Source organism: Rutilus rutilus (genome assembly GCF_951802725.1).
Source record: "Rutilus rutilus genome assembly, chromosome: 7".
NCBI lineage: Eukaryota > Metazoa > Chordata > Actinopteri > Cypriniformes > Leuciscidae > Rutilus > Rutilus rutilus.
In genome coordinates this window covers 33,962,516-33,987,986 of record NC_140221.1, presented here as the reverse complement: position 1 = coordinate 33,987,986, position 25,471 = coordinate 33,962,516, and the positions used below count along the sequence as shown (strand labels likewise).

The 25,471-nt window shown below is 37.3% G+C and overlaps 1 protein-coding gene across 3 annotated transcripts; it reads right to left on the bottom strand.

Moving 5' to 3' along the window:
* Positions 1-441: 441 nt before the first annotated feature.
* mfsd3 (major facilitator superfamily domain containing 3) lies at positions 442-24,998 on the bottom strand. 3 transcript variants are annotated; one of them, XM_084414186.1, is made up of 6 exons: positions 24,865-24,987; positions 23,813-24,545; positions 16,496-16,643; positions 9,548-9,648; positions 4,850-4,959; positions 442-1,360 (listed from the first exon to the last, which is right to left on the bottom strand). In XM_084414186.1, the coding sequence occupies exons 2-6, from the start codon at positions 24,501-24,503 to the stop codon at positions 1,157-1,159; spliced, it is 1,254 nt and encodes a 417-aa protein (XP_084270312.1). In that variant the 5' UTR covers positions 24,504-24,545; positions 24,865-24,987; the 3' UTR covers positions 442-1,156. The 3 variants fall into 3 exon arrangements, with proteins under 3 accessions (XP_084270312.1, XP_084270313.1, XP_084270314.1); XM_084414187.1 differs by having other exon boundaries at positions 808-1,360; positions 24,860-24,998; XM_084414188.1 differs by having other exon boundaries at positions 808-1,360; positions 24,874-24,948.
* Between the last annotated feature and the right edge of the window lie 473 nt (positions 24,999-25,471).

Below are 25,471 nucleotides of genomic sequence, written 5' to 3'. Positions count from 1 at the left end.
TTCTAGAATATTTTTTCCCTGAGGTCCACTTACAAAGTTAGTCAAGTTGTAGATATCAAAACAGTCCTAATTTAGTATTAGCATGACTGCTCTCCACCCTCTTTCTTCTGACTCGCTGAATGAAACAGCAATTTTTGGTGTTGTGCCTTGCATATGTAAACACAGTCTAGGTAAGTGAAATGAGAAATAGTTGGGTCACGTGTTCTGCTGGGCCATTCTTTCCTAACATTTCCTAACAATCCTAGGAAGGATAAGCAGATATTCGGGTGCTATACACAACCGGGAGCAGCACAAGGGTTTTAACTTATTTAACTCTCATCACTAATTCTTGTGGAGTTAGGTCATATTTTTTGTAGTTGCTGAACTACAAATAAGAGTAAATGTATAACATTGTCAAAAGGTACAGTGCTTTTTCATAGTACATTGAACTTTTATTTTCCTGTGATATGACCCCTTTAATAAAAGTATTGCATTGAGAATACAAAAAAGCACTCCACTAATCATAGAACCATAATTCAATGTTCATACTGCTTCCAAATTTGCATGACTCTAAAGTCAAGCGATTCTTAAAATCCAGCATGCTGCTGATTGGTCATTAAGCTGAATGGTGTCTGCGATTAAAAACTAAAGGCATGTCTAAGATGAATACATGCTGCATATAAGAAAATGTGTAAATGACTAGGGTGTGTATAACTAAACCAAACTATACTAGACCCTTAAACAAGCTTTAAACTTAAAAATTAAAAAATTACACATTTAGCATTGTCCATTATAGCAAACAATGGATTAACCTTTTTTTTTTTTTTTCATGAACAACTGTTGTCCTTCAGACAGACTACATGGCATGCTCACAGTGTTGCCATAGCTCAGTCTGCTTGCCATTCAGGATGACTTGTTTCATAAAAGCAAGTACCTTTAAATAGTTGACTATATGTGGCTGTTAAACATTTGCAGTGTTTTTCAGAGGTACTGAGAGTGCGCATGTGGCTTTTGTCTCGGACAATGCTGGTTGTGTCATAAATAAATACAAATAAAAACAACATATTTGCTTGTCTGTCTATTTGGTCACCAGTATCTTATTCTAAGCATAAGATTCAATCTCGCTCTCTTTCACCCAGACATTAACTCACTCAGCCCTCTTTTAGGCTCACACTGGTCACAGTGGCTGGCCTTTAAGCTGCTCCTTCAGGACACCAGTCTCTGTGGCTCTCCACACGTGCAGTGCACTGCTGGAGGTGAGGAAGAGGAAGAGGATGAAGGCTATGGGAAACCCCACAGTGTCCACCATACCTCCAGCCAGGGCACTAAAACTCAGTTTCCCTAGGACCTCCAGAGTGGCCAGAAAACTGTAGTGGGTGGCCTAAAGATTGACAGACAGAGAGAGGCAAATATAGAAAGAGTTTTAGCATTAACTTTTGACTCAAGAATAGTGAAAAAGGGACAGTAAATTATAAAGAAAGGGGAATGTGTTTTGCTGTTAGGCTAGACACAGATGTTACACATGTGTGCAACTGTCATTTATTCACTGATCTCTACTTTTTAATGTTTTCAGATCCAGGTCCAGCACTTAATTACAAAAGAGATCTTTACATTAAGGATGCACTGATTTAAAAAAGAAAATTACCAATAACCCACTTTTTTTTTTTTTCATGTTATGGCCGAAAACCAACAAATGACTTATATTACAATTCTACACTATATTGCCTAAATAATTAAAAAAGAAAACACGAACTAAAAAACTGTCATGTTAAATAATACAAGTGAATTTAAACACTACAACATGTAATGCTAGGCATATCATTTTTCAGTTTTGTCGTTGTCTACTAAAACTATGAAAAAAGTTTCCATTGACTGAAATAAAATATAAATGTTAGATGACAAACTGTAACAAAAATGAGAAATGTTGCCTTAGAAACTAACTGAAATAAAATAAGTTTAAGTACTTAAATTACTCAAATTAAAACTGAAATAAAAATAAATCAAAGATAAATAGTTTTTTTTATGGTAAAAAAATTAAATTTAAAAATTTAAAAGCTGAAAATATTAAAATAAAATCCAATTCAAAATATTAATAAATTTAAGTATTTATAGCATAAAATAATACTAAAATAACACTATAATGTAAAGTATACAAATGGATATTTAAAATTTAAGATGTAAAAAAATGTAAAGGCAAACTTTAAGTAGATGTTAGATGATGGCAAAGGTAATCTAAATGTAAAAATAGGAGAAATGAGAAGGCACAATTGAACATGCATAATTAAATATACAATATCACAATGAAATATACAATATCACAACAAATAAAAAATATCTCCAATATTGTACGATAACTAATATACATTGTGCTATGTTAATTTAAATGTTATGACCCTTTATGTCTTCATAGGACAGGACAGTTAGAGTTAGTACGGGAAACAACGGGGAGAGGAGGCGAAGTAAAAAAAAAAAACTGAGCAGGATTCGAACTCCGGTGTAACACTCCAGATTACACGCACAACAGAAATGTTTGCTTTCCTTTTTGACGTGGTTTGATACTCTTCAAAATAACAGATGACTTTTTAACATGATTCTTATTTATCAATTTTTAACTTCGCCTCACATCAAAACAATTCCAACAGGAGGATCAAAGAGCAGTCTGAATCCCTCTCTTGTCTGGACGTTAGAGACTGTCTCCATACTCTAGTCATTCGACTTAACACACAGAATGGGAAAGCAAAGCCAAGTCCATTCCTTCACATGGCCTCGCCACCAAAGTTAAGTGAAGTACCTTTATTCCTACAAACTTGTTTAAGGTGTTCAGTTTCTCCCTCTAGGGCCTTTTCACAAACATTCACAGTATCGGTTTTCGGTCATCTAAAACCACCTTAAAACAAACACACACAAGCTGCTCTCGCTACGGTATGTACAGTATATTATAAGAACATTTCGAATTAACCTACAGTTTACAATCATCCTCCTGGTTATTTTCTTCTAAATGTGAATCTGAAGTTTTTAATTGCTTAGAGGCTGAGGAACATACTAGCACTTTCTCTTATTGTGTAATGAGTTTCGTTAGTACCATTAATTCAACAGGTATTGAGCTGGTGAAGTGACAAATAGCTAAGAGAGCAGTGAAAGATCACATGCAAGCAGCGCAGGCCCATTTAAACAGGACAATACTGTCATGTCAAAGATGAACGATGGGACGAAACGAGAGAACATGGGAGGGGAGAGATATATGAACAGTGAGAACTACCGTTTATCATCTAGGGGACACATAAATAAACAAATAGAGAGAATGAACAACTGAACTAACAAAGAGAGAAATTAGACAACTCAAGAAGAGTGTTGTGAAGAACAGAGGTGATATAGATGGACTGTTTTTGATAGACAGGTAAGCTGTCTTAACGCTATAAAAGTGGCACTGAACAGTACACTGCACAAAAGCAGTATCTGAAGAGAAATACAATGTGCATTAGGTTTGTTTCACAAACTATCTGCTGTTTATTCATCTTATGCCCATATTCAGAACAAAACGGGCACAAACTTTTGCACTGTATGCTATCTTTGTTTATAGATTTACAGCATGGATTTCATAAATACCATAGCTGTATAAATAGCGATATAATTCTCAGTTACTAAAAACTTTTTTTGATTTTTGAAGAACGAAATATTCATATATTATCTCTAACACATATAATAGAATAAATGCCTGACTGGCAACCAGAAAAAAATTAAAATAAAACTGAATCTGCCCCGGAAATGAACCCCTATAATCACTCCTGCAATTAATATTCCTGGAATAATAAATGCTTCATTCATTTACAGACAAATGTTTAAAAGTTGAGTTGCTATGTTTTTTTTTTTTTATGTATTCAGTAATGAAAATTATCATTTATAATTTTACAAAAGATTTCCATTTTGAATGAATGCTGATCTTTGCTTTCCATCAAAGAACCCTGAAAAAGACTAAACATATTACGCAGCAATAGAGTTTTCAACATTGATAATAATAAGAAAAGTTTCTTGAGCACCAAATAAGCATATTAGAATGATTTCTGAAGGATCATGTGACACTGAAGACTGAAGTAATGATGCTGAAAATTCAGCTTTGTCATCACAGGAATAAATTATATTACAATTATTTACTGTGCTTTCTGTCAAATATAAATGGCAGCCTTAGTGAGCATAAGAGTTTTGGACTCCATAAAATCTGAAATCAAACTTTTTTTCAACGGTTGTGTATATACAAATTGCAGACCTTTGCTAGGAATAAAGTTTTGAAACCGTTTGTGGAACGGAGTCTGGAAATAACACACATCAATCTTGCATTGTTCACAAGAGCACTAATGTACAGTGTTTCACAGCATGCAAACTAACCACTGGGCTACACATTAAAAAAAGAAGAAGAAAGAAATCAAAATGTCAAATCTATGAATTTGAATATACTTTCTGATGAGTATGCTTTGTAGGTGACTGATGAGTTGAAATGAGTTGACGTGCAGAGCTAAAGAGAGTGTTAAAACTGCTCAGTTCTCTGAGTGGAGATATTGACTGACAGATGAATGAGATTTTGACTGCTGTGATGTGCTCACGTATGTGGCAGACAGGAAACACTCTCAGGCTTTCTGCAGCTCACGGCCTGTTGTGAGACTCTACCCGTCAACAACTATCAAAAACTGTAAGATGCATGTTTTGTTGTCTTTGGAGCTTGGCTGCTGAAACTGTAGAGAAAACACAACAGTTTTGTCCTGGTGTTGACCTCAGGTGAACACGTGTGATGCTGTTAAGCAGCCTGTTCTGACCTGTCAGGGAGAAAGAGTCAGAGCTGTGGTCAGTTGTGATACAAGAGGGTGGCGTGTGATACCTGTATGCTCTCCTCGGCTCTCTGTGTGCAGTTCATCATCGTGGTGAAAGTGAGAGTGGTGATAAGACCCGCTATGAAATGCTGCAAACTCAGACTCAGCACTGCCATACCTGAGGAAGAGCGGACACAATGCACATTAATTCAACATTTAAAATTCTGCCCTTGTTTTAAGCCTGCGCCAAAAAGCCTCAGATCGCAGACACACCTCAAGTTTGAATTTGTGACTCTGAATTTAGATATTGCATATAAAAACTCATAATGCCTCTGAAATATTGCACTGAATATCTGGCAGTGTTAATTGAGAGAGATGGCCTGTGGGAAGAAATGTGTGCAGGGTGATGAGTTTCTGTCTTGTAGTTTGTGCTTGGCCTTACTCAGACTTAGGGATGAAGCGTTTACTGGTTTGACGATAAGCCATGATAAAAATTCCAGACGTTTAGTATTACCTCTCATATTTAATTTACCTGACTATGGTGATTGAAAAGCTCGTGGTAAATACTGTTCAGCATTAAGCAAAGTTAGCAAGTCTCACGCAGGCACAGCATGGGTTTTGTTTTGTGTGAAAACATGACAGAAGGAACGGTGCTGAGAGAAATTATATGAAAGAATCAATGTATGAATGAATGAATTCTATGAATGTATAAGACGGAACCTGCTGTCTTCAGAAAAGTTTAGATTGCCACTTTTTCAGCGGCGCTGGTTCCGGAAGTATTTTTTCCATTCATCTCTCCCATAGGGATTTTTTGTTAAAGCGCTATAAGCCATGAACAAAGCCAACCAACAACAAGGCGAATAATAAAAAAATACTACTTTTATTTGAAGAGAAAACGTATTTGAAAATCGGACAAAAATACAAAAGGAAAAGACTGTGTGCTTAACTCTTTCCCCACCAGTGTTTAATTTTTTTTTATTTAAAATTAAAAAAAATTGCCAGCCAGCAAAAGCGTTTTTGGTCATTTTCACAAAAATGTTATGGCCCCCAGAATATTTTGTTGTATAAATATCTGAACATGCAATATATCAAAAGAAAGAACAGACCCTCTGCATAGTATATTAACATATAAACATATTTCAAAATCAGCAACACAATCTGACATGAATTGTCCCATAAATGTTGTTTCTTATGCTCAAATAGCGTTAAAATTTTTTATTTTTCAGGTTAGATGAGCCAATGCGCATACAGAGTCCTAGTGCGAGTCTCAGGATTCTATGGAAACCGGAGCTTCTAACGGCAGCTGCAGTGACACAATGACTTTATCAATCAGCGATTGGCTCATTGCTGTACAATAAAACATTGAGCATATAAAAAGAAAGCATAAAAAGAACCAATGCAGGAGAACCCTGCACGGGCCAAAAACTACAGCCCTAACCCGGCCCTGGCCCGTGGTGTTCAAGCCCTACCCGGCCCCAGCCCGACAATGGCTGCAATTTTTCAGCCCGAACCCGAATCGACCCGACCCGAGACTAACATCAATATCACTATTTGATGCGCGCAGTCTCTGCTACACGCAAACACACGCGACTAAAAAGGTAAACTTTTATTATTGGCCTGAAACATCATGCCCACAAATATTGAACAGACTGCCCATTAGAGAGAAGCATAAGCATGCAGTAGAGAATATAGCACAGGACAATAGCACTACGGGATCCAACCGCAAAAATAAGTAAATAAACGGCCTACCTTTCTTTGCTTTTAAGTAACTGAAGAACAATGTTCAAAACAATGTTAAAAAATTAAGAACTCTTCGCTAACTGGCTAATGTTAAATAATATTAATAAAATAAAATAAAAAATCTGACTTTCTCCCTGATCCTCTGCATGGTCAACTGTCACCTGCGTATATGCGTATTGCGTTTGTGTTGCTTAGGCGATGTATAATATTTATAATATAATAAATATAACAATATTTCATACACATTATGTGACGTGTGCTCTGCACGTATACTATGGGCACAATGAAAGGAGAGAAGCTAAATAAGCCCGAGTCCGATCTGTAAAAAAAAAAGAAATTGTTCTTGCAGACCTCTACTATACAGCAGACAAAATATAAACACAATAAACATAACACAATTAAAAAAAAAAAACTTTAATAAAACTTTTTCATATCTAATAGAAGTTAATCGTCTTTCTATATCTATAGTCTTTGGCCAATATTAGTAGATAGATATCATGTTTTGTTGTAAGTCACCAAAGTAATATTTTTCATTAATTTAAAATCTGTCTGTGGCAAGCAGGGCGTGACCGAGAGCCGTGGGGGCGGAGCTCCACACCGGTATCGAATCACACGGAGGAGCTCCGGAAGGATAAAAACAACAGTGCAAGACGAGAGAGGACTAGGCCTGGACTTTATGTTGCTGCTTTTTATTATGTTTATATGCAGCAGTCGTCCGTGAGGGAGTGTAGTGTTGTAATGTTTATTTATTTTTGATATTCAGAATTTTATTGAAAGGTAACCAGTTCATGTTATTTTTTATGCAGACAAAAAGTGCATAGTGCTAATATTATTTGTTGTTTGTCGGTTTTCTGCATAAAACTTGGTGAAATGATTTCAGTGTACGTATGAGTACTTTTTTAATATTTCCAGCACACTTCCATCCAGTTTCAGCTCTACTCAGACTCAACACTGTCAAACCTGTGTTAGCAGGAACAGTACTGTACAAGCTTGTTATTATAACACTGAGCTCTCCCAGACTATAATTTATGCAAACAGAACCATGTCAAACTACTAGCAGTTTAACTTAAGACACAGTAAAATCTGACTTTATATGTTGCCACAATTGACGCTTAGAAATCGGTCTTTTTGGCCATTTTGAAGTTGATTATTAAATTCACCTGAGTAACGTCCACCCAGAGCATGAGACAGACCGTCTACCATTAAAGCCTCTAAAAATTATGAATCTCAAATCAATCATTACCAGAAGCCCATTTGCAAAAAAAAAAAAAAAAAAAAAATCATGAAGCTTTCACATCCAGCTCCATCTGAATTATTCACTGGAAATGTTTAGTTCTGCCTAACAAGACTTCTCCATTACTTATCCAGGAACCACAGGAAGGAAAATCAGCTCTTCTGAGGCATCCAGTCTCATACAATATTGAAAAATATTTTCTGCAGAACTTTATCATTCTTTTTTCCTCTTTTTTTTTTTTTTTGAGGGGGGTTAGATGGGGTGCAGAGTTGCTTTGTTCCATTTCGTTTGGGAGAGTGGCAAAAAGAGAGACAGAGAGAGAATAAGAAAGACAGAGAGATGATGAGGGAGTTGTCAAACAGAAGCTCGCTGACAAAAACATCTTGACTAAAAAGCAACGACATCCTGGGGAAGAAGTAATACAGTGGCAAAAAATACAGAGTGAAACAGCTAAAACGCAAGAGTTTCCCCATTTCCTTTTTTCATTTTCATTAAATAAACATTCAAAGCACCTGTGAGAGAAAGAGACAGCGCAAGGAAAAATAAGAGAAACAGGCAGAGGGTATGAATATGGGTTTATTCATTTATCAAAGCGAGCCGTGAGAATACTCAAGGTAAAATAGCGTCAGCTTCCGCAGACAGAAACAGAAACGCAAATCCACTTAAGCAAGTTGAACCGGGAGAGGGTATGTTTGACATAACTTCTGTATGATCACTTCTACACAGTTCGTGCATAAAATGTTGCTTGAATTATGCTGAATCCAAGCACTAGGACTATGAAGATGGTTTTCAGAACAGATCTACAGGAGTCTTACAGAAGATTTATGGAATAAAAGTTCAAGATAATTTCTCAGAAAAGAAAGCACACTGATATAAGTTTGGATCAACACTGAAAGTTTGTCTTCGGTAAGAAATCAGCCTCTGGTACTACGGATTTTAAGGCAACAAATAAACAGCCTTGAGCACCTGATGAAATAAAACTGTTAACAGAGCCAATTATTTAAATTAAATATATTTAAATATGAAATATATTTCCTTTTTGATTCTCCAGAGGTCGCAAATAAGTTTTTGCCTTTATCATGTGATGATCGTATTAATGTTTGCACTTTTTTTATACATGTTAAGCTTTGATAATGAATTATTTCTGCCATATAAAGAGTGTAAATATCTTTATTATCCAACCCATCTGGATTTATAGATAAATTAAATTTATTAACTTAATTAAGCAATGTTAAAATAACATATTTTTAATCGCACACGTCAACTTTAGATTTTTTGTAATTTTCTATTCTGATCTCACCATGCAGCAAGATGAACTCTATGCTGGTCTGTATGACATCCATATTAATACTCTCCCTTTTTATCAGATGCTGTTGTTTAATGCAGCGTTGAGAGCTTTATTCAGACACACTCTGCCTGAACACCTGTTTACTCTGTGCAAGGTGCTGAAATGGACACTTTAGCCTGTCAGTGGAAAACGCGGGAAACCGGAGACGGCCCTATGGATTCTTAAATGCAGGGGAACAGTAGAAAGCTCAGCGGAGAACAGGTCAATTTCACTTCTATATATACATAATTACAGGTGAGCTATTTGACTCTTAAGAACAAACTGTACATGGCAGTCATAAACCTGTTTTGAATGCATTGAAAAACTTACAGTGTACTGAGTTTTTCCCTGGCCTTTCATTTATAAAGCAGTGGACTATTCAAAGAGATAAAGTAAAATAAATAGAAATGCAAAAAATTAAAATATGCTGGTCCTATAGAATGTTCATGTATGCGAATTTCTCACCTTTCATCAAGGGCGAGGGCTCCAGCACTACGAGAAGTGAGCTCTGAAAGATCATGCCGATAGTCCGCATCATAAACACACGTCTCATCAGCAGGCCAATACTGAGGACATAAAAGAGAGAAAGTTCAGTTCATATCATCTCATACTACACAAATACGAATAGTATAATTGTAACGAGGTATGTTGTTACGGGAAGAAGGAGGCGGGAACCGGCGAACATTCAACAATATTTAATGAATAAAATGACACAAATACAAAATAAAAGTAAAAGCCAGCAGCCCCTCACGGACGACTGCTGGCAACATAAACCAAAAACAAAACATCAACTAAAACACAGGCCTGTCCTCTCTCGCTCTTCACTGTCGTCGCTCCTCCTTTATGCTTCCGCTCCTCCGTGAGAGATGCGAGACCGGTGCGTCGCGCACGTGTCGCTCATTATCAATCGCGCCACCGGCCTCGCGCCGTCCACCCACGGCCCTCGACCTCGTCGTGCTCGCCACAATAATATATATTAAAGTTACTTTCATGTACTTTCATGAGTCACATTAATTTAAATTTGACAGAAGTGATAGTAAAGACATTTATTTAGACATCACAGGTAGAGGTTCCACAAAAATATTACGCAAAACAATGTTTTCAACACTAAAGTGTTTCTTGAGCTGCAAATCAGCATATTAGAATGATTTGTGAAGGATTATGTGACAAGGAAGACTAATGGCTGCTGAAAATTCATTTTAAAATAGTAATATTTCACAATATGTTTTTTTTATTTTTTTTATCAAATAAATGCAGCCTTGTTGGGCAAATCTTACCGACCCTAAACTTTTGAACAGTAGTGCAATATAATTTAACATTAAAAAAGACATATATAAAAATATATATACCAAACAAACTATAGGCTAATATTTTACAGATCAATCATTGTAGGACATTAATGAGGGTCAACCACACAGGACTGCCACACTGAGACAGAGAAGCACTCCTGTACACATGCTTACATGCAGTGTGTTTGCTTACACACTCTAATTGATTCTCTATTAGCAGTTAAGAATCCCACTGGGTGAACTTCCGTCACGACGTAATCAATAACCCGACAAGATCCACAGACACGGGCTGATTAACCCCCCGGCTAATTAGTGACCATCACACACCTCAATTTCTCCCAGTTTCAATCAGAACACCCGTGGGGCCCTGTCAATCACACACAGGGTCTGGAGTCACATCAGTTGTTAATATTTCCAATTATCAGTACAGTTAACATAATTTTACATCATGTTCTCTAAAATGAACAAATGTATTAATGCTTCAAGCAGTCAGGCAGAAAGATTAATAACCAGGCTTGAGTTAAGCTCTGGTTACAGCATCTGTTGCCTGAAAATTACTTTGACTTGTCCCTAAGGTTGTAAAAAAAAAGTATAAAATTGCACTATCAATTAAATATCCTTTCCATGTGAATAAACTCCAAGGCCTCTGACAGAGAAAGCAAGTCGAGAAAGAGAGAAGGAGATGCGGGTAAAGGTCAACTGAACTTTAAGAGAAGAGTAAGGAATCGTCTGTCATCTTAAACCAGCCTTTTAGATCTAGATGAACCCAGTCAACAACAGCAGCCGGTCAGACAGAAAGCCAATCTGCCATCATTCTCATGCAAACACCCTCCCTGCATCCACTCAATAACACTCTTTCATATTTCACTCAGATGAGAGGAGAGAGAGAAAAAGAGAGCTGTAAGAAAGACAGACAGACAGAGTCTTAAAGAAGAAACCAAGCAACTTGGAGAGAGAGAGAAGGATGCAAGAGATCGAAAGCGAGTCTAAAACAGGTGTATCACACGAGCAGTTAGGCCCGATAAGATTCGTACTCTCAGATTGCTGATGGCGATCAGTGTATGGGGGTCAGTTTTTGGCCACTCAAGCATTTCAGATGGGGCCGGGATAAGTGTCCAAATTAGCTTTTAGTGGCCCTGAACAGACAACGACAGAAACCCAATCTGTGGGAAGCAAGGCCTGAATGCACGACTGTGTCGAATGAACAAGCCCTCTGCGTGTGAAACTTTACATCCCTCCTCATTCACTAACACTGCCTTTAGCATAGAGACGGAGAGAGAGAAAGGGAGGGAGAAAGGTAAAGCAGGAAAAAGACGAAGGGGCAGAGAATAATAGAGGTTAGAGAGAAAGGGAGAGATGGAAAGGTAAGAAAATTTGAGATATTTATTACACATGTCCCACTCACCCAGGCCCTCATGTATAAACATTGCACAAAATGGCCATTGAAATATGCATACTCAATTTTCCACGCATATATCGGGACTTGTAAAAAAATCGATTTGCCGTAAATATCTCAAACCGTCCGCACACTCCAGACCACACTTGTTAACCGGTGTGAGTAAACTAAATGATTTTAATCTGTTTTTCCATTTGATCTACACATATTAAATCTGCCACTCTCATTAATAGAGTTAAGCACTGAAATTACATAAATCATTATCCACAAGTTAAAAAGTTTAAAATTGAAATGTGAATATTTGTAATGGATGTGCTGCTTTTTGCCAATTTTCCAGTGCAATGCTACATAATTCTGCTTTAAATTGTATTCTAAATAGCAGAACAAAATATTTCCACACGAATTATGATCAGTGATGCGCACTTGACTAAGATTAGCAACACAGGCAGTATAACGACAGACGCTCACGGACTCTTCTGGTGTTCGAATGGTCCGATGACACAGTACTGTACAACTGCTGCCACACTGCACACAGGTGTGCGGCTTTTCCTGAGCAGACTGACAGTAGCCTATTGATAACACCTTACGCAGTCTTCCAAGCATCATGAAAATGCCTATTTATATGGTAAGATTTACACTTTTTTTTTTTTTTTATGTTCTGTGTGAAGCACTGATGTCAGAAAATTGTTACACTGAAAAATAAGTATCTTTTTCAGTCTAAACATTCTAAAATATGTTTATTTTATGCACAAAACCGCATACATTTGTTTTGTTTAAAACAATAAAAAATCGTCCATTTTGCCAAGAGGAATGAATGAGAATAATTCTTTTCTGAAAAGTATTTTATACTTACAATTTTGGTGGACATTTTTTGTTTTACAGATTTTTATTTTTATTTTAAACAAGACAAGGATACTAAATGAGTCTTAGCAATGTAATGTGACGGCACAAACAGCATTTACAGTCTCAAATATCTCAATCTCATGTTGTCCAAGTCTATTTGAAAGCAGTAGTAGGCTATTACATGGATGGAAATACGGATATGGAAATGTATGCAGGTGAGGATATGAATAGTAGAGTTGTAAACTCCTTATATGGTTATTTTTGGGTAGGAGGCGGCGTGGAGATGCATAATCTTCCGCCGATTAGGATTTCTAAAGCGAATTTTGCACAGGTTCTGGGCTGGTGTACATAAATTTTTTTACAGTCTATGGTGTACATACGGTTTTACAAATCTGAAAACTTTTGTGCGCACGCACACTTTTTAGGATGAAATCCACACAAAGTTTTATACATGAGTCCCCTGGGGTTTTGAAGTCATTCTCATTTTTACAGTATCCATCTACATTTCTTAGAGACCACAGCATCTCAAAGCCCCTGAAATTAATATTCCCCATAATCACTCTAGCAATAATATTATACTTAAATGCACATTTAATTTCATATCCATACAACATATTGGCTTGCTACCCAGTACATGATTATGATTGTTTGGATATTTGCTTGAAGGAAATTTAGAGACTGGACCTACTGAAATGTTAATTAAATACTAGGCTAGTGACTATTTGTACAATAATTATTCACTACCGTTCAAACGTTTAGGGTCAGTAAGAATTTTGTTTTGTTTTAAAGAATAAATACTTTTATTTGAGAAGGACGCATTAAAGGTAGGGTTGGCAATTTAGGAGAGGCTAGCAATAGCAAGCTAGCTTTGAAAGCGTAAGATCCAACCCTCCCTTCAGAGCGTCTCCAGAGCCACGTCTCCTCCAAAACAAATGAACACACAGCAGAGTCTGCAAAGCATCACAAGAGATGGTGTTAAATTACCTGTTTCTAAGCACATAGCTTTACAATAATAATGAACGTGAACAACAAACAGAGCTCTACCTTGTAGAATCTGACTGCTGTAGAACAGTTCTCAAGTCACGGGTTGCCAACTTGTAATTATGGTTAAGACATGGAGTGAACGCAGCTTGTTGTTTTGGTTCAGGAGGAACTGTAAAAGCCAGCTGCTGTTTGTTTGTGGCGCTCAGTGACTGTCTGTCTACAACTCTGCATGCCTCATGGAACTGGAGCGGAGGTATGGAAATACATATATAGGTTTACAAGCAGGTAAGACATCGTAGCATTACATTCGGACTAAAGGCAATGATTGGACAAACATTTTTTTGGTTCTGAGACTTTCACCGAAGATATTTATTTATGAAGATAGATAGATATTTATGCTTCTATTATTGATTGCTATCAGGATGTGAAGAGAGTTTCAACCAGTATAAAATAAGTGTTTTTGAAAAACATTGCCTACCCTACCTTTAAAATGCTTAAAAGTGACAGTAAAGATGTTTATTGTTATAGAAAAATCCATTTCAAATAAATGCTGCTCAATTTAAAGCATCACACTAGCTTTCTATTTATTAAAAATCATGGAAAATGTATCACAGTATCCACTGAATTCCAATGTGATTCCTTAAAGGGACTATGTGTAGCTTTTTAGGTATTTTATTATCTAAAATCAATATTTTTCTTAATAAATATGCCCTCAATGGTGTACAAATACCTATGCCAATGATCAGACTAATCCTCGTAAACGAAGAATTTATTATCTTTATATACATGGGACGGGTAGGTCCACGGAGGCTTCCATGTAGTTCCGCCATCTTGAAAAACTATAATAGCAGAGAGGGACAAAAAGTACTAGGCCAACGCGTTTCCACAACGCGTTTTCGTTCAGAACCAGCGTCACGTGACTGAAGCCAGCAGAAGCGGAGGCGCAGAGCAGTGAGAGGCGCTTGTCACTGCCCCGGCAAGTTTAAAAGGCTGCACTGCACGGTTATTTACACACCGTTCATTCATACATATGCTGAGTCACAGGATGAGTCCTCGTCGTCGAAAAAGTCCAAAATAGACCGTAAAAGGAAACGTGACCGGAGATTACAAAAACAAGGGTTAATGTCGGGATAGCTAATGCAGGAGAAAGCTTTCAAAAGAGACCCTGAAGTTGCCTGCTTTCTTCTCGACAGGTAAGTCAATGTTACGGTCTTAATTACAAGCTTTTTTTTTCATTGCTTGGTTGGGTACTTTATTATATAGACAGTAGAACATTTATAGTTAAAAGTTAAACAGCCTCTTTGATGAATAGCAGCTATTGAGTAAAGTAACGTTAGAGAAGGCGCTGATGATGATGATATCTAACAATGCACGTACTTCAAAAAATATAACGAGTAAAGAAGTCATTACTACTAATTGCCATAGTTAATGTTTTTCACAGTCAGTAATTCATACTGTAACATTCTTTTTTTCGTTGTTTCAAGTTTCAGTTTGTTTTAAATAACAAACCTGTTCACCCGAAGAAAAACTCAAAGTGCTATTATAAGACATCCTGTCATAGCTTTTTAGTACTTAAAAAGTGAGGCGCTGGAGAGCATTATTCATTTGAATGCAAAATACAATTTCACCACTAGATGGGAGAAATTCCTACACACAGTCCCTTTAAAAATATTAAGCAGCACAACTGCTTTAAACATTGATAATAATAAATGTTTCTTGAGCAAAATAATCAGCATATTAAAATTATTTCTGAAGGGTCATGTGACACTGGAGACTGAAGTAATGGCTGCTGAAAATTCAGCTTTGCCATCATAGGAATAAATTACATATATATATATAAAACAGTTTTGATCAGATAAAAGCAACCTTGGTGAGAGACTTCTTTCAACAACATCTTACTGACCCCAAACTTTTTGTTCTGGATTTGGTGGCCTCTGATCTAGCCAATATTTGCGTCACCTCAGTGACTAACTCGTTTAGATGGTTAGGAAACTGCAGCTCACAGAGACAGTAGACTGAGGTTGATGTTACTGTCAGGCTAATAATAGACCAACATTACATCATTTTACCTAAAGTACACACCAACAGGCAAGTGCAGAAGATAATGTAATGCATTCCAGTGGTGTGTAAAACTGCATTAAAATGGTATACCATAATAACATTAAAGTATCATTTCACTTTAAACTCTGATACATGACTAGATGTCTGCCCTCAAGTCTGGAACAAAATAAACACAGAACCACTGCACTTGTCTTTCTCCAAAATCCTCTTCCTCATGCCTTTCTCTGAGCACACTAACTCACAGGTGTGTGGGCTTATCAGTCTACCGCTCCAGGAAGATAAGCGACTTCGACTGCTCTTGGAACGGGTTAGACCACCAAAATCCTATCTTAACTATTACAAGACATAACTGGTAAAAACCGGTCTCAGGTCAGTAGACAAGGACAACGTATCAGCAACAAGTATATCTCCATTCACGCAGTCCAACCTTATGCATCCTGGAGGCCTTTCAGCTCACACCTGAGCCTGCTTTACTCTCAGCTCCCACAAAAGGCTGTGTTTACTTCCATTACTATCACTCTTTCTATCTCTCACACACACACTCTCTATCTCTTTCTCTCTCCTTCTTTCGCACCTGGGGCTGAGATGGGTGTAGAGATATAGTGAGAAAACACTGAGAAAAAGAAAAGGGCCGTGTTTCTTTCACAGAGAGATGGTGGGCAACAAAAACCGATAAAGCAAGAGGGGGTTTAGAAAAAGATGTAAGGTGAAATCCACACACCAAAGTCTTCAAACACCATTCCTGCAACATTAATGGCAAAGCGTGACTTGGCTGAAAGGGTGTTGCAGCTAGAATTGAGTCAGTTTCACCATCGTTTTATAACAAAACACGCTCCCTACCTGTACTGAGAGAGCAAGAAGCCCCCGATTGATGAGCCGCAGATGGAAAATGCCATGGCAACCATGCCGTTCCACACCCCCAGCTCTCTGGCCGTCATGTGGTGGTCCAGCAGGAAGAGAGGAAACATGGTGATAGCCCCCTGTTCGCCTGGACACAAAATATAGGATTACATCAGGGCACACACACGCTCTTTTCTAGGTAAACTCTGGACTTTAGTTAGAGGGAACAAAAATTGACCGGATTATTGAAAATGTGTTGCATTCTTATCACATTGCATCAGACTTTTCTCAAAAACTGGTGTTTTTATTAACTACATATCACAGCACAAACTTAATCAAAATAAAACACAACCATGTCTGAGAATGGGAAAAAAAGTGGTGATAACCTGAGCAGAGGCCACGTTTTGTTTTGTTTTTTCGCACTTTACTCCTCAAAGGATCAGTGCCTGGATTGCCTTCCAGTCATTTTTTCCTGAGAGTTTGTCACTTAAACTCTGACAAAAACAAAAGCTGCCAGAGAAAACGTTGCCGTTACATTGCGCAGAGTCCTGCCTGGCTGCCTCGCTGCATGATAGTGGGTGCACAGAGGCCTCGGTAACCCGCCGCCGTGTATTATTTAACGCCATTGTCATTATTTATGGAGTCTGCCTTCAGTTTGACAGCGAGACAGCCCGCTGACTGACAGCTCTGAGACCGCCGTCAAACAGAAACTGCGCTTACGGGGATCCCGGGATGAAACCGGTGAGAAACAAAAACAGAAAATCAAATAAAAAAATCAGACGCTTCTGCCTGAGTTCTGCTACGGTCGCTGACAGTGGCACGTGAGCGCTTTGACATTGCTTTCTTTGTGGAGGATTGAGTCTGACAGTAGAACTAAATTTGTAAAGGATGTTGTAAAGTCTGTAATGTGGTGGCAACAATGAACAATGGAACTCATTTTTCACATTCAGCACATCTTTCCTTAGAGAATCATAAGACAGCTACGCCACCCAGGTCCAATGCCTTCAAGGAATAAGAATGCAGTTCTATGTAGGATGAACATAATGTATGTTTGTACCTTGCACACAGGACACTGAAACTGCATGTTACTTTGCTTATATTGTGTGTTGATTAATGTCAAAGTAGTCATTTATAACCTAACCGTTTTGAAAATTTAGCACAGTTCCTGCATAACCATAATTTATTTAAAGGGATAGTTCACCCAAAAATGAAAATGCTGTCATCATTTACTCTTCCTCAAGTTGTTCCAAACCTGTATGACTTTCTTTCTTCTGCTGAACACAATAGAAGATATTTTGAAGAAAGTCGGTAACCAAACGACTGATGGACCCCATTGACTTCCATAGTAGGAAAAAAAAAATACTATGGAAGTCAATGGGGACCAGCAACTGTTTAATTACCAACCTTCTTTAAAATATCTTCTTTTGTGTTCAGCAGAAGAAAAAGTCATACAGGTTTGGAACAACTTGAGGAAGAGTAAATGATGACAGGAGGGTGAACTATCCCTTTAAGAGCATAGTAAACACAGGTAGAACTACGGAGGCCATTACCATAGTAAAAATGTACTCGAAATTACACTTGCACTGTATTATATATGGGAAAAAAAAAATGTATCAACCATTTAACATTTTCCTTTTTTTTTCCCCTAATTTATGGAAAGATAATGAATCTGCATTTCAGCTAAAATATCACAATTATTATAGCTGAAAATGTATGTAAAGGGAACACTGCGAAACAAATAGTGATCAGTGTCAACAACATGGTAGTCTAAATGTATACAAAATTGCAAAAATTATCATTGAACAGTTCAGATGCTGTAGATCATCTCATATGTGAAGTCTGGACATGCGCTTCAGTGTTCTGTCTCAGTCTTTTTATTTTCTCCTACGCTGCTTCAAACTAATTATTTTTTAAGCAGGGATTGAAAACAAACAACAAGGCTGCTTATTTATGTCTATAAATAATCTCAGAGCAACAATTGTCCATTTCACATGGGATTTCATTAGACATCCACAAAAACACAGCAGAAGAGGGGAGGCACTGGGAGGAGAAATGGGGGAGTTAGAGAGAGAGTGGGGAGAGATGCTATATCAGTTCACTTCGGTTAACAACTATAGATAATGGGGAACAGATGAAGACAAAAATGGACAACAGATTCAGGATGAGACTGAACAATTATGACAGCAAATAAAGAACTGTACAATCATACTACAGTGGTACTGATTGAAACCCGATGAAAGATTTGAGGCTCCTTTTAAAAAGTTTTGTGCCACTGCATTTTATATATATATATATATATATATATATATATATATATATATATATATATATATATATATAAAGAAAACCACCAATTACAATTAAATGGATAGTTCAAGCTTAAAAAAGAAAATTGTCTTCTTGTTCTCTCATGTTGGTCCAAACTTTATTTCTTCTATGGAAAGAAAAAGAGATATTTTTAAGAATATACTGGTTATTTACATGCAATTAAAATGAATAACGACTGGACCTTTCAAGTCTCAGAAACGACAAAAAAGCACCATAAATGAAAAGACTGAAATGCATTTGATTATCAACGAGATCTTTCAATCCAATGTGTTGTTAAAATGTTAAAACTTGATAGCCCCAGACCTCAGTCATTTTTATTGCACAGAAAAGAAAGGCCAGGGTATTATTTAAGTATTCCCCTTTTGTATTCCACAGAAGATAGAAAGCCATACTGGTTTGGAGCAACATGAGCGTGCATTTCAATGTAACGCCACCTGAACTAGATGCTGACTAAAACCAACTCTCCGATCCAAAGTCCCTAGGGTCTTCAGCATGGGAACAGCCTGAGGAACCTGGGTCCCTCCCAGTTCATGTAGGTCACTGTGCCGTGTGTATCTGCATCTGTGTGTACTTGAGCAGGTCACACAACTCCATTGTAAATGCTCCTTAACCAACGACAAGCTCCGTACCAAGTCTCTACGGACCTCTGAGGTTAGAATACGCAAAGGTCTAGGTTATTCCCTTTACGTTCAGGGACACAATAACAATTGTTCGGATGAAACAAAAGCATAGCAAAAATCATGAGCGAAGATACGGTGGTAAGGATAGGGAACGGAGACGCATCCTATTCATAGTGTGATGTAAGCTCACATATCTAAACAGAATGCTTTTTTAATGTTCACACCCGAGTTACACAATGGTCCAGACAATGGGAAAACAAGGTAGGTCAACTAAAAGACATCACATACTTTACTCATCTTCTTCCTTGGAATTCTCTTTTCTCTATCACCCTCCACTCACACGCTTTTTCATCATACCCGATGCCCCCTGCACCCCACCATCTCTCTCGCTCTCTTTCACTCTCTCTCATAGTTGACCATGTGGTGGGTGTTCATTAATTCATCCCCCCTGCAGTCCTCTGCGTTCCCTCTAGAAAATATTTGCCTCCTGCTCGCGTCACCCCTCCATCCCCCCTGCAAGCCCCTCCTTTCCCTGGCCCCTGCTGTGCGGGACAGAGGGAGGGCAGCATCAGGCGATATACATGCATATAAGCGTGTATGAGTGTGTGTGTTATGTATATATAGTTAGAGAAAGAGAGTGAAAGACAGAGAGACACAGAGCAAAAGTGGTTTTCTACTCCCATACAGAGTCCAATTTGAACCCCCCCCCCCCACAAGTACACTCCCATCTCCAGCTGGACTCTTCCCAGGGAAGCACCACGTCTGGCAAAATCCCAGCCCCCTCCATCCCATCACTGTCCCTCCATGACCCTTTATCAACGTTTGGGCTGAACACATTTTGGTAACAACCTGTGATGCAATATGCTCTAGATGACATACAACACCGTAAAGTGTGATTGATTTGACAACTTAGTAAGACAATCACATTATTCTACAAGTTTTTAAAATCTTGAAGTAAATAACAGGGAACTATAGTTTGTTAATTCCTATGTACTGTAATATATATGATCATATAAAGCTTTCGAGAAACAATCAATTGAAGTTAAATAAAAAACTGCAAACGACCATTTAAATGCATGGATTCTAAGACTTTCTATCTCCACTCAACATCAATGTGTGTTAATAGTTTTAAAGTGATTTTTATTGTCTTTTAATTATATTTTGAGCAAAAAAAGCAAAACTTTTTTCTGAATCAAAAATTGTCTTGTTTTCTAGAAGAAAATAATCATACTAATATTCCAAATTAATCATTGAGATGCAAAACTCCATTAGATAAGACTTGTTATCAGAGACTAAGTAAAAATGTTCTCATCCCACAGGCAAATTGATTTGTTGTTGTTGTTGTTGTTGTTGTTTGCTTTAAACATGCATAAAATTGTTAGATTTGTGCTAAAAAAAATATTAAGATTTCTATTAAAAAGGAAAAAAACTATTTGTTAATGGAAAACGGAAAATAAACATGTTAATTCATGCATATTCTCTAAAACAAATCTTATGCAAAGTAAATGTATCTTATTTTAAAGATTTGTACATATTTTTACTGAACAATGAGACATAATACTGATTAGGAGAATGATGTTTTTGCAGTGTACTTTGCTAGCACACTTGTAAACGAAAGATGTTATTGCATTTAAAGTAATTGGTGTCATCCGAAGTGCTGTTTAATAATGATTGTGATGATGATCAGGGGGAGAAACCTTATAAGACGGATTAAGAGTGGGGCTGCCGCTTGTCCTGTCTGATTTTGTCTGCTGGAGCTCATCCGATTACAGTGCCACCTCTCTCTCTTTGCCAGAGACACTATACCCATTTACATACACAAGTTGCACAAAGCATGGATTTCTGCTTAAATTGATCAAATTTGACAAAAAATATTTCACTCAAATGAAGAGACATGAAGAGACAAAAATAAATAAATAAACAGTTTTCAATGAAAATACCACAGACACAAAGAGACTAATCTGGACATAATCCCCTTCTGGTGCCAAACACCACATTCAGCTTATTGAAAGTGATTCATTAGCTGCTATGTATGCCTATATTCTTGATTCAGATCGTAACATAGAACTAAGAGGCTTGTAAGTTAAATGCTAGCTCAAAGTTGAATGAAAGATTTCAATATCAGTTTCAGTGCAGACATTCTGAACGACTGGATGACCCAACTGTGTATGGTTTCCTGATGTTTAGCAGCTTCAAAGTCATAGTGAATAATGTGACAGTAAGGATGGAAAAGGGCAAGGCTGCCATCTTGTGGCAAAACCACACATTACCATGACTGGCCATGAACAAAAAAAATTATATAGGCTATATATATATATATACAGAGGTGGCCAAAGTTATTAGAACGGTAAGATTTTTTTAATGTTTTAAAAGAAATCTCTTCTGCTCACCAAGGCTTCATTTATTTGATCCAAAATACAGCAAAAACAGTAATATTGTGAAATATTTTTACAATTTAAAATAACTGTTTTCTATTTGAATATATTTTAAAATGCAATTTATTCCTCAGTCTTCAGTGTCACATGATCCTTAAGAAATCATTCTAATATGATGATTTGATGCTCAAAAAACATTAATTATTATTATCAATGTAGAAAACGGAAAGCTTTTATAACATTATCACTACCGTTCAAAATTGTGGGGTCAGTAAGAGTTTTTTTTGGGGGGGGGAATAAATAAATTTTATTCAGCAAGGATGCATTAAATTGATGAAAATTGACAGTATAGACATTTATTATGTTGCAAAAGATTTCTATTTCAGATAAATGCTGTTCTTTTGAACTTTCTATTCATCAAAGAATCCTGAAAAGAAATTGTACACAACTGCTTTCAACATACAATACATAATTAAATAATAATAAATGTTTCTTGAGCGGCAAATCAGCATATTAGAATGATTTCTGAACCATGTGACACTGAAGACTGGAGTAATGATGCTGAAAATTCAGCTTTGATCACAGGAATAAATTACATTTTAAAATATATTCAAATAGAAAACAGTTATTTTAAATAGTAAAAATATTTCACAATATTACTGTTTTTGCTGTATTTTGGATCAAATAAATGAAGCATTGGTGAGCAGAAGAGACTTCTTTTAAAACATTACAAAATCTTACCATCCTAATAATTTTGGCCACCACTGTGTGTGTGTGTGTGTGTGTGTGTGTGTGTGTATATATATACAGTGCAATGCATAAGTTAATACACCCATGCTAAAGTTGACTAAAAAGAGGAATAAAAAATAATATTTTGGAAATTGAACTTAATGCCTTAATTTAAAAAATTAGGAAAAATCCAACCTTTAAGGACACCAATTTTCTTTGTGAATGAATAATGTATCGTAAATAAATAAATGTTCTTCCTTAAAATACATGGTGCATAAGTTAGTACACCCCTATGTTAAATTCCCATAGAGGCAGGCAGATTGAGAGCAATGCAAATCAAACTAGCTTTTAGGCTAACTGAAATAAAACCATGCCAATCTCTAGGTATGGCGAAGGCTATGTGATGATGTGGGGCTATTTTAATTCCAAAGGCCAAGGGAACTTTATCAGGATGCATAGTATCCTGGATCCATAAAGTAACTGGCCTTTAAAAATAAAAATCTGCCTGCCTCTATGGGAATTTAACATAGGGGTGTACTAACTTATGCACCATGTATTTTAAGGAAGAACATTTATTTATTTACGATACATTATTCATTCACAAAGAAAATTGGTTTCCTTAAAGGTTGGATTTTTCCTAATTTTTTTAATTAAGGCATTAAGTTCAATTTCCAAAATATGATTTTTTATTCCTCTTTTTAGTCAACTTTAGCATGGGTGTATTAACTTATGCATTGCACTGTATATATATAATATATAAATATAATCTGCTCAGTTTTAAGTTCATGATCAGTCACAGTAATTATGTTGGTGTTGTTGCTGTAGTTTTGGATTTATAACTTTCCCTCTGTCCCACCATTCTAAAATAAATTAGTCCCTTTCCTGCTAAATAACTTTACTTATTATTTATGTGCTGTGATAACTATACAGCTATATTTAACGTTTACAAATAATTGTATTAAAATAAAATGTTTATATACAGTACACACATAAAAACTAAAATTATTTGTAAATGTTAAGCAGGAAAGTGATTAGTAAATCAACAGAATGTCAGAATAGTGGGGCAAAGTTATAAATGTTTTGGGGAAAACGGCTATTTTTTATGGTGATGTAGAAACAACACACTTCACCTTTACAAATTAAACTGTCTGAATATAATTTATTCAGTAGACAACTACAAAACAATAGGTTAGTGTCAACTTGTGTGAAACTAGTGTAAAAATGTAAATGATGTAAATTGTGTTGAATTATGACACATCTCTTACCTAGCTTGTAAGTGAGGACGTAGAACATCGTCCATGGCGTTCCTGGCACAGACAAGAGCTTCCTCCACACCTTCCAGGGCTGCATCACATCCTTTGGCCCTCTCCGTCCTTCTCCCTGTCCCCGCGCCGACTCTCCGTCCAACACAGGGGCGCCCCACACAAACAGAGCAACACCACCGTACACACAGGCCAGCAGTGTGAACATCCAGCCCCAGCCTGCAACATCAATCACAGCCAGCAGCCCCCCTCCAGCAAACACAGACCCAGCTTTATACCCTACCACCTGCACAGTGTTCCCCAGACCCAGCTCCCCCTGCCCCCTGAGCAGCCGCACGGCCACCCCGTCAGCTGCAATGTCCTGCACGGATGCCAGCAAGTTCATGGCAAGCAGGGAGCCCGCTACAACCATGTACTGAACATCAGGTGAAATAGTAGCGCTCACCAAACAGGTGAGCGCCAGACCAGCCACCGTGCCCACCAACCAGTAGCGCTTGGTGCCTGTCCGGTCCACCAGAGGGGCCCAGAGCACCTTGAGCACCCAAGGGAAGTAGAGGATTTTGGTGAGGCTGATCCGGGTGAGGGAATGACCGGCACCACGCAGGTACACTGGGAGTAGGGATGACTGCAAGCCATATGGAATACCCTGGATGAAGTAAAGGAGACCCAGAAACACCAGCTTGTCGTTCATCATCGAGAAAGGCGGGTTTGGGGAGCCTCAGCTCATGGCTGCACTCTGGAACGAACACAAGTAGAGGGTTTGACATGGACATGTCATTCATTCACGACACTGACATAATGTCACACCTGGATACAAATGATAGAACATGTGCAAATGTCATTAGATATCTTTCATAGACGTTCTGCAAACTGCTTTACACTACAATTAAATCATTGAGCATAAGAACGATTCATTCACAGTCATAAACAGTCCATCACTGTCCACATTTGCTCTACTTGAAGGAGACTTTCGATTAACGTTAGGACTAGTACGAACAACCGAAATGATACATCAATGAACAAATGACACAATTTAAGTACAGCAAAAACCTTACTGTATTTACAGGTAAATGTCTTCTTAACCCGCTGTGCTCAATGCTGCATAACCTCTCGTATTTTCCAATCCTCGTTACTTCCGCGGAAGCGCGTGACGTAACGCACTCATTCAACCAATCAACATATAGCGCTCGACAGAGCCCCTGTTTCACAGCCAATAAATGAACAGCGCCACCCGGTACTGCAGCCAGCGTAGGCCAGGAATCACAGCAAGACTTGGTTTGTGCTGACACCTATCCGATGACATTATGAAGTACTGTACTTCTCCCAAGTCCATTAAGTAAGCATTTTAAAGATATCACGCCTTCTCTCTTAGTCAATATTTACCTCTCCCATTGTTCCTGCTAAATATGACATCTCACAAGTCTTTGTAATCCTCAATCTTTCGTGGTAATAGTTTTCTATACTGCAGGTAAGTTTATAAACCCTGTTGCAAAGAAAATGTAATTAATTTTTAAAGAATTTAGATAAATATACTTGATAAATATAAAGGCATCTAAAATAAATATGTAAGCTTTTACTTGAATCAAATGGTAATTCTGTATATAATAAGCAATGTATTTATTATAAGTCAGGGGGCACTGTTTACTTAAAAACTTTTAGGCA

Bases quoted from the DNA above. Each gene is read 5' to 3' on its own strand.
- mfsd3 (XM_084414187.1), bottom strand. From the start codon at position 24,503: ATGATGAACGACAAGCTGGTGTTTCTGGGTCTCCTTTACTTCATCCAG. The intron at 16,644-23,812 runs GTAAGAGATGTG...TTTTGTGTCCAG, and splicing joins CGTCCTCACTTACAAGCTAG to GCGAACAGGGGGCTATCACC. The intron at 1,361-4,849 runs GTATCACACGCC...GTCAATCTTTAG, and splicing joins GAGCCGAGGAGAGCATACAG to GCCACCCACTACAGTTTTCT.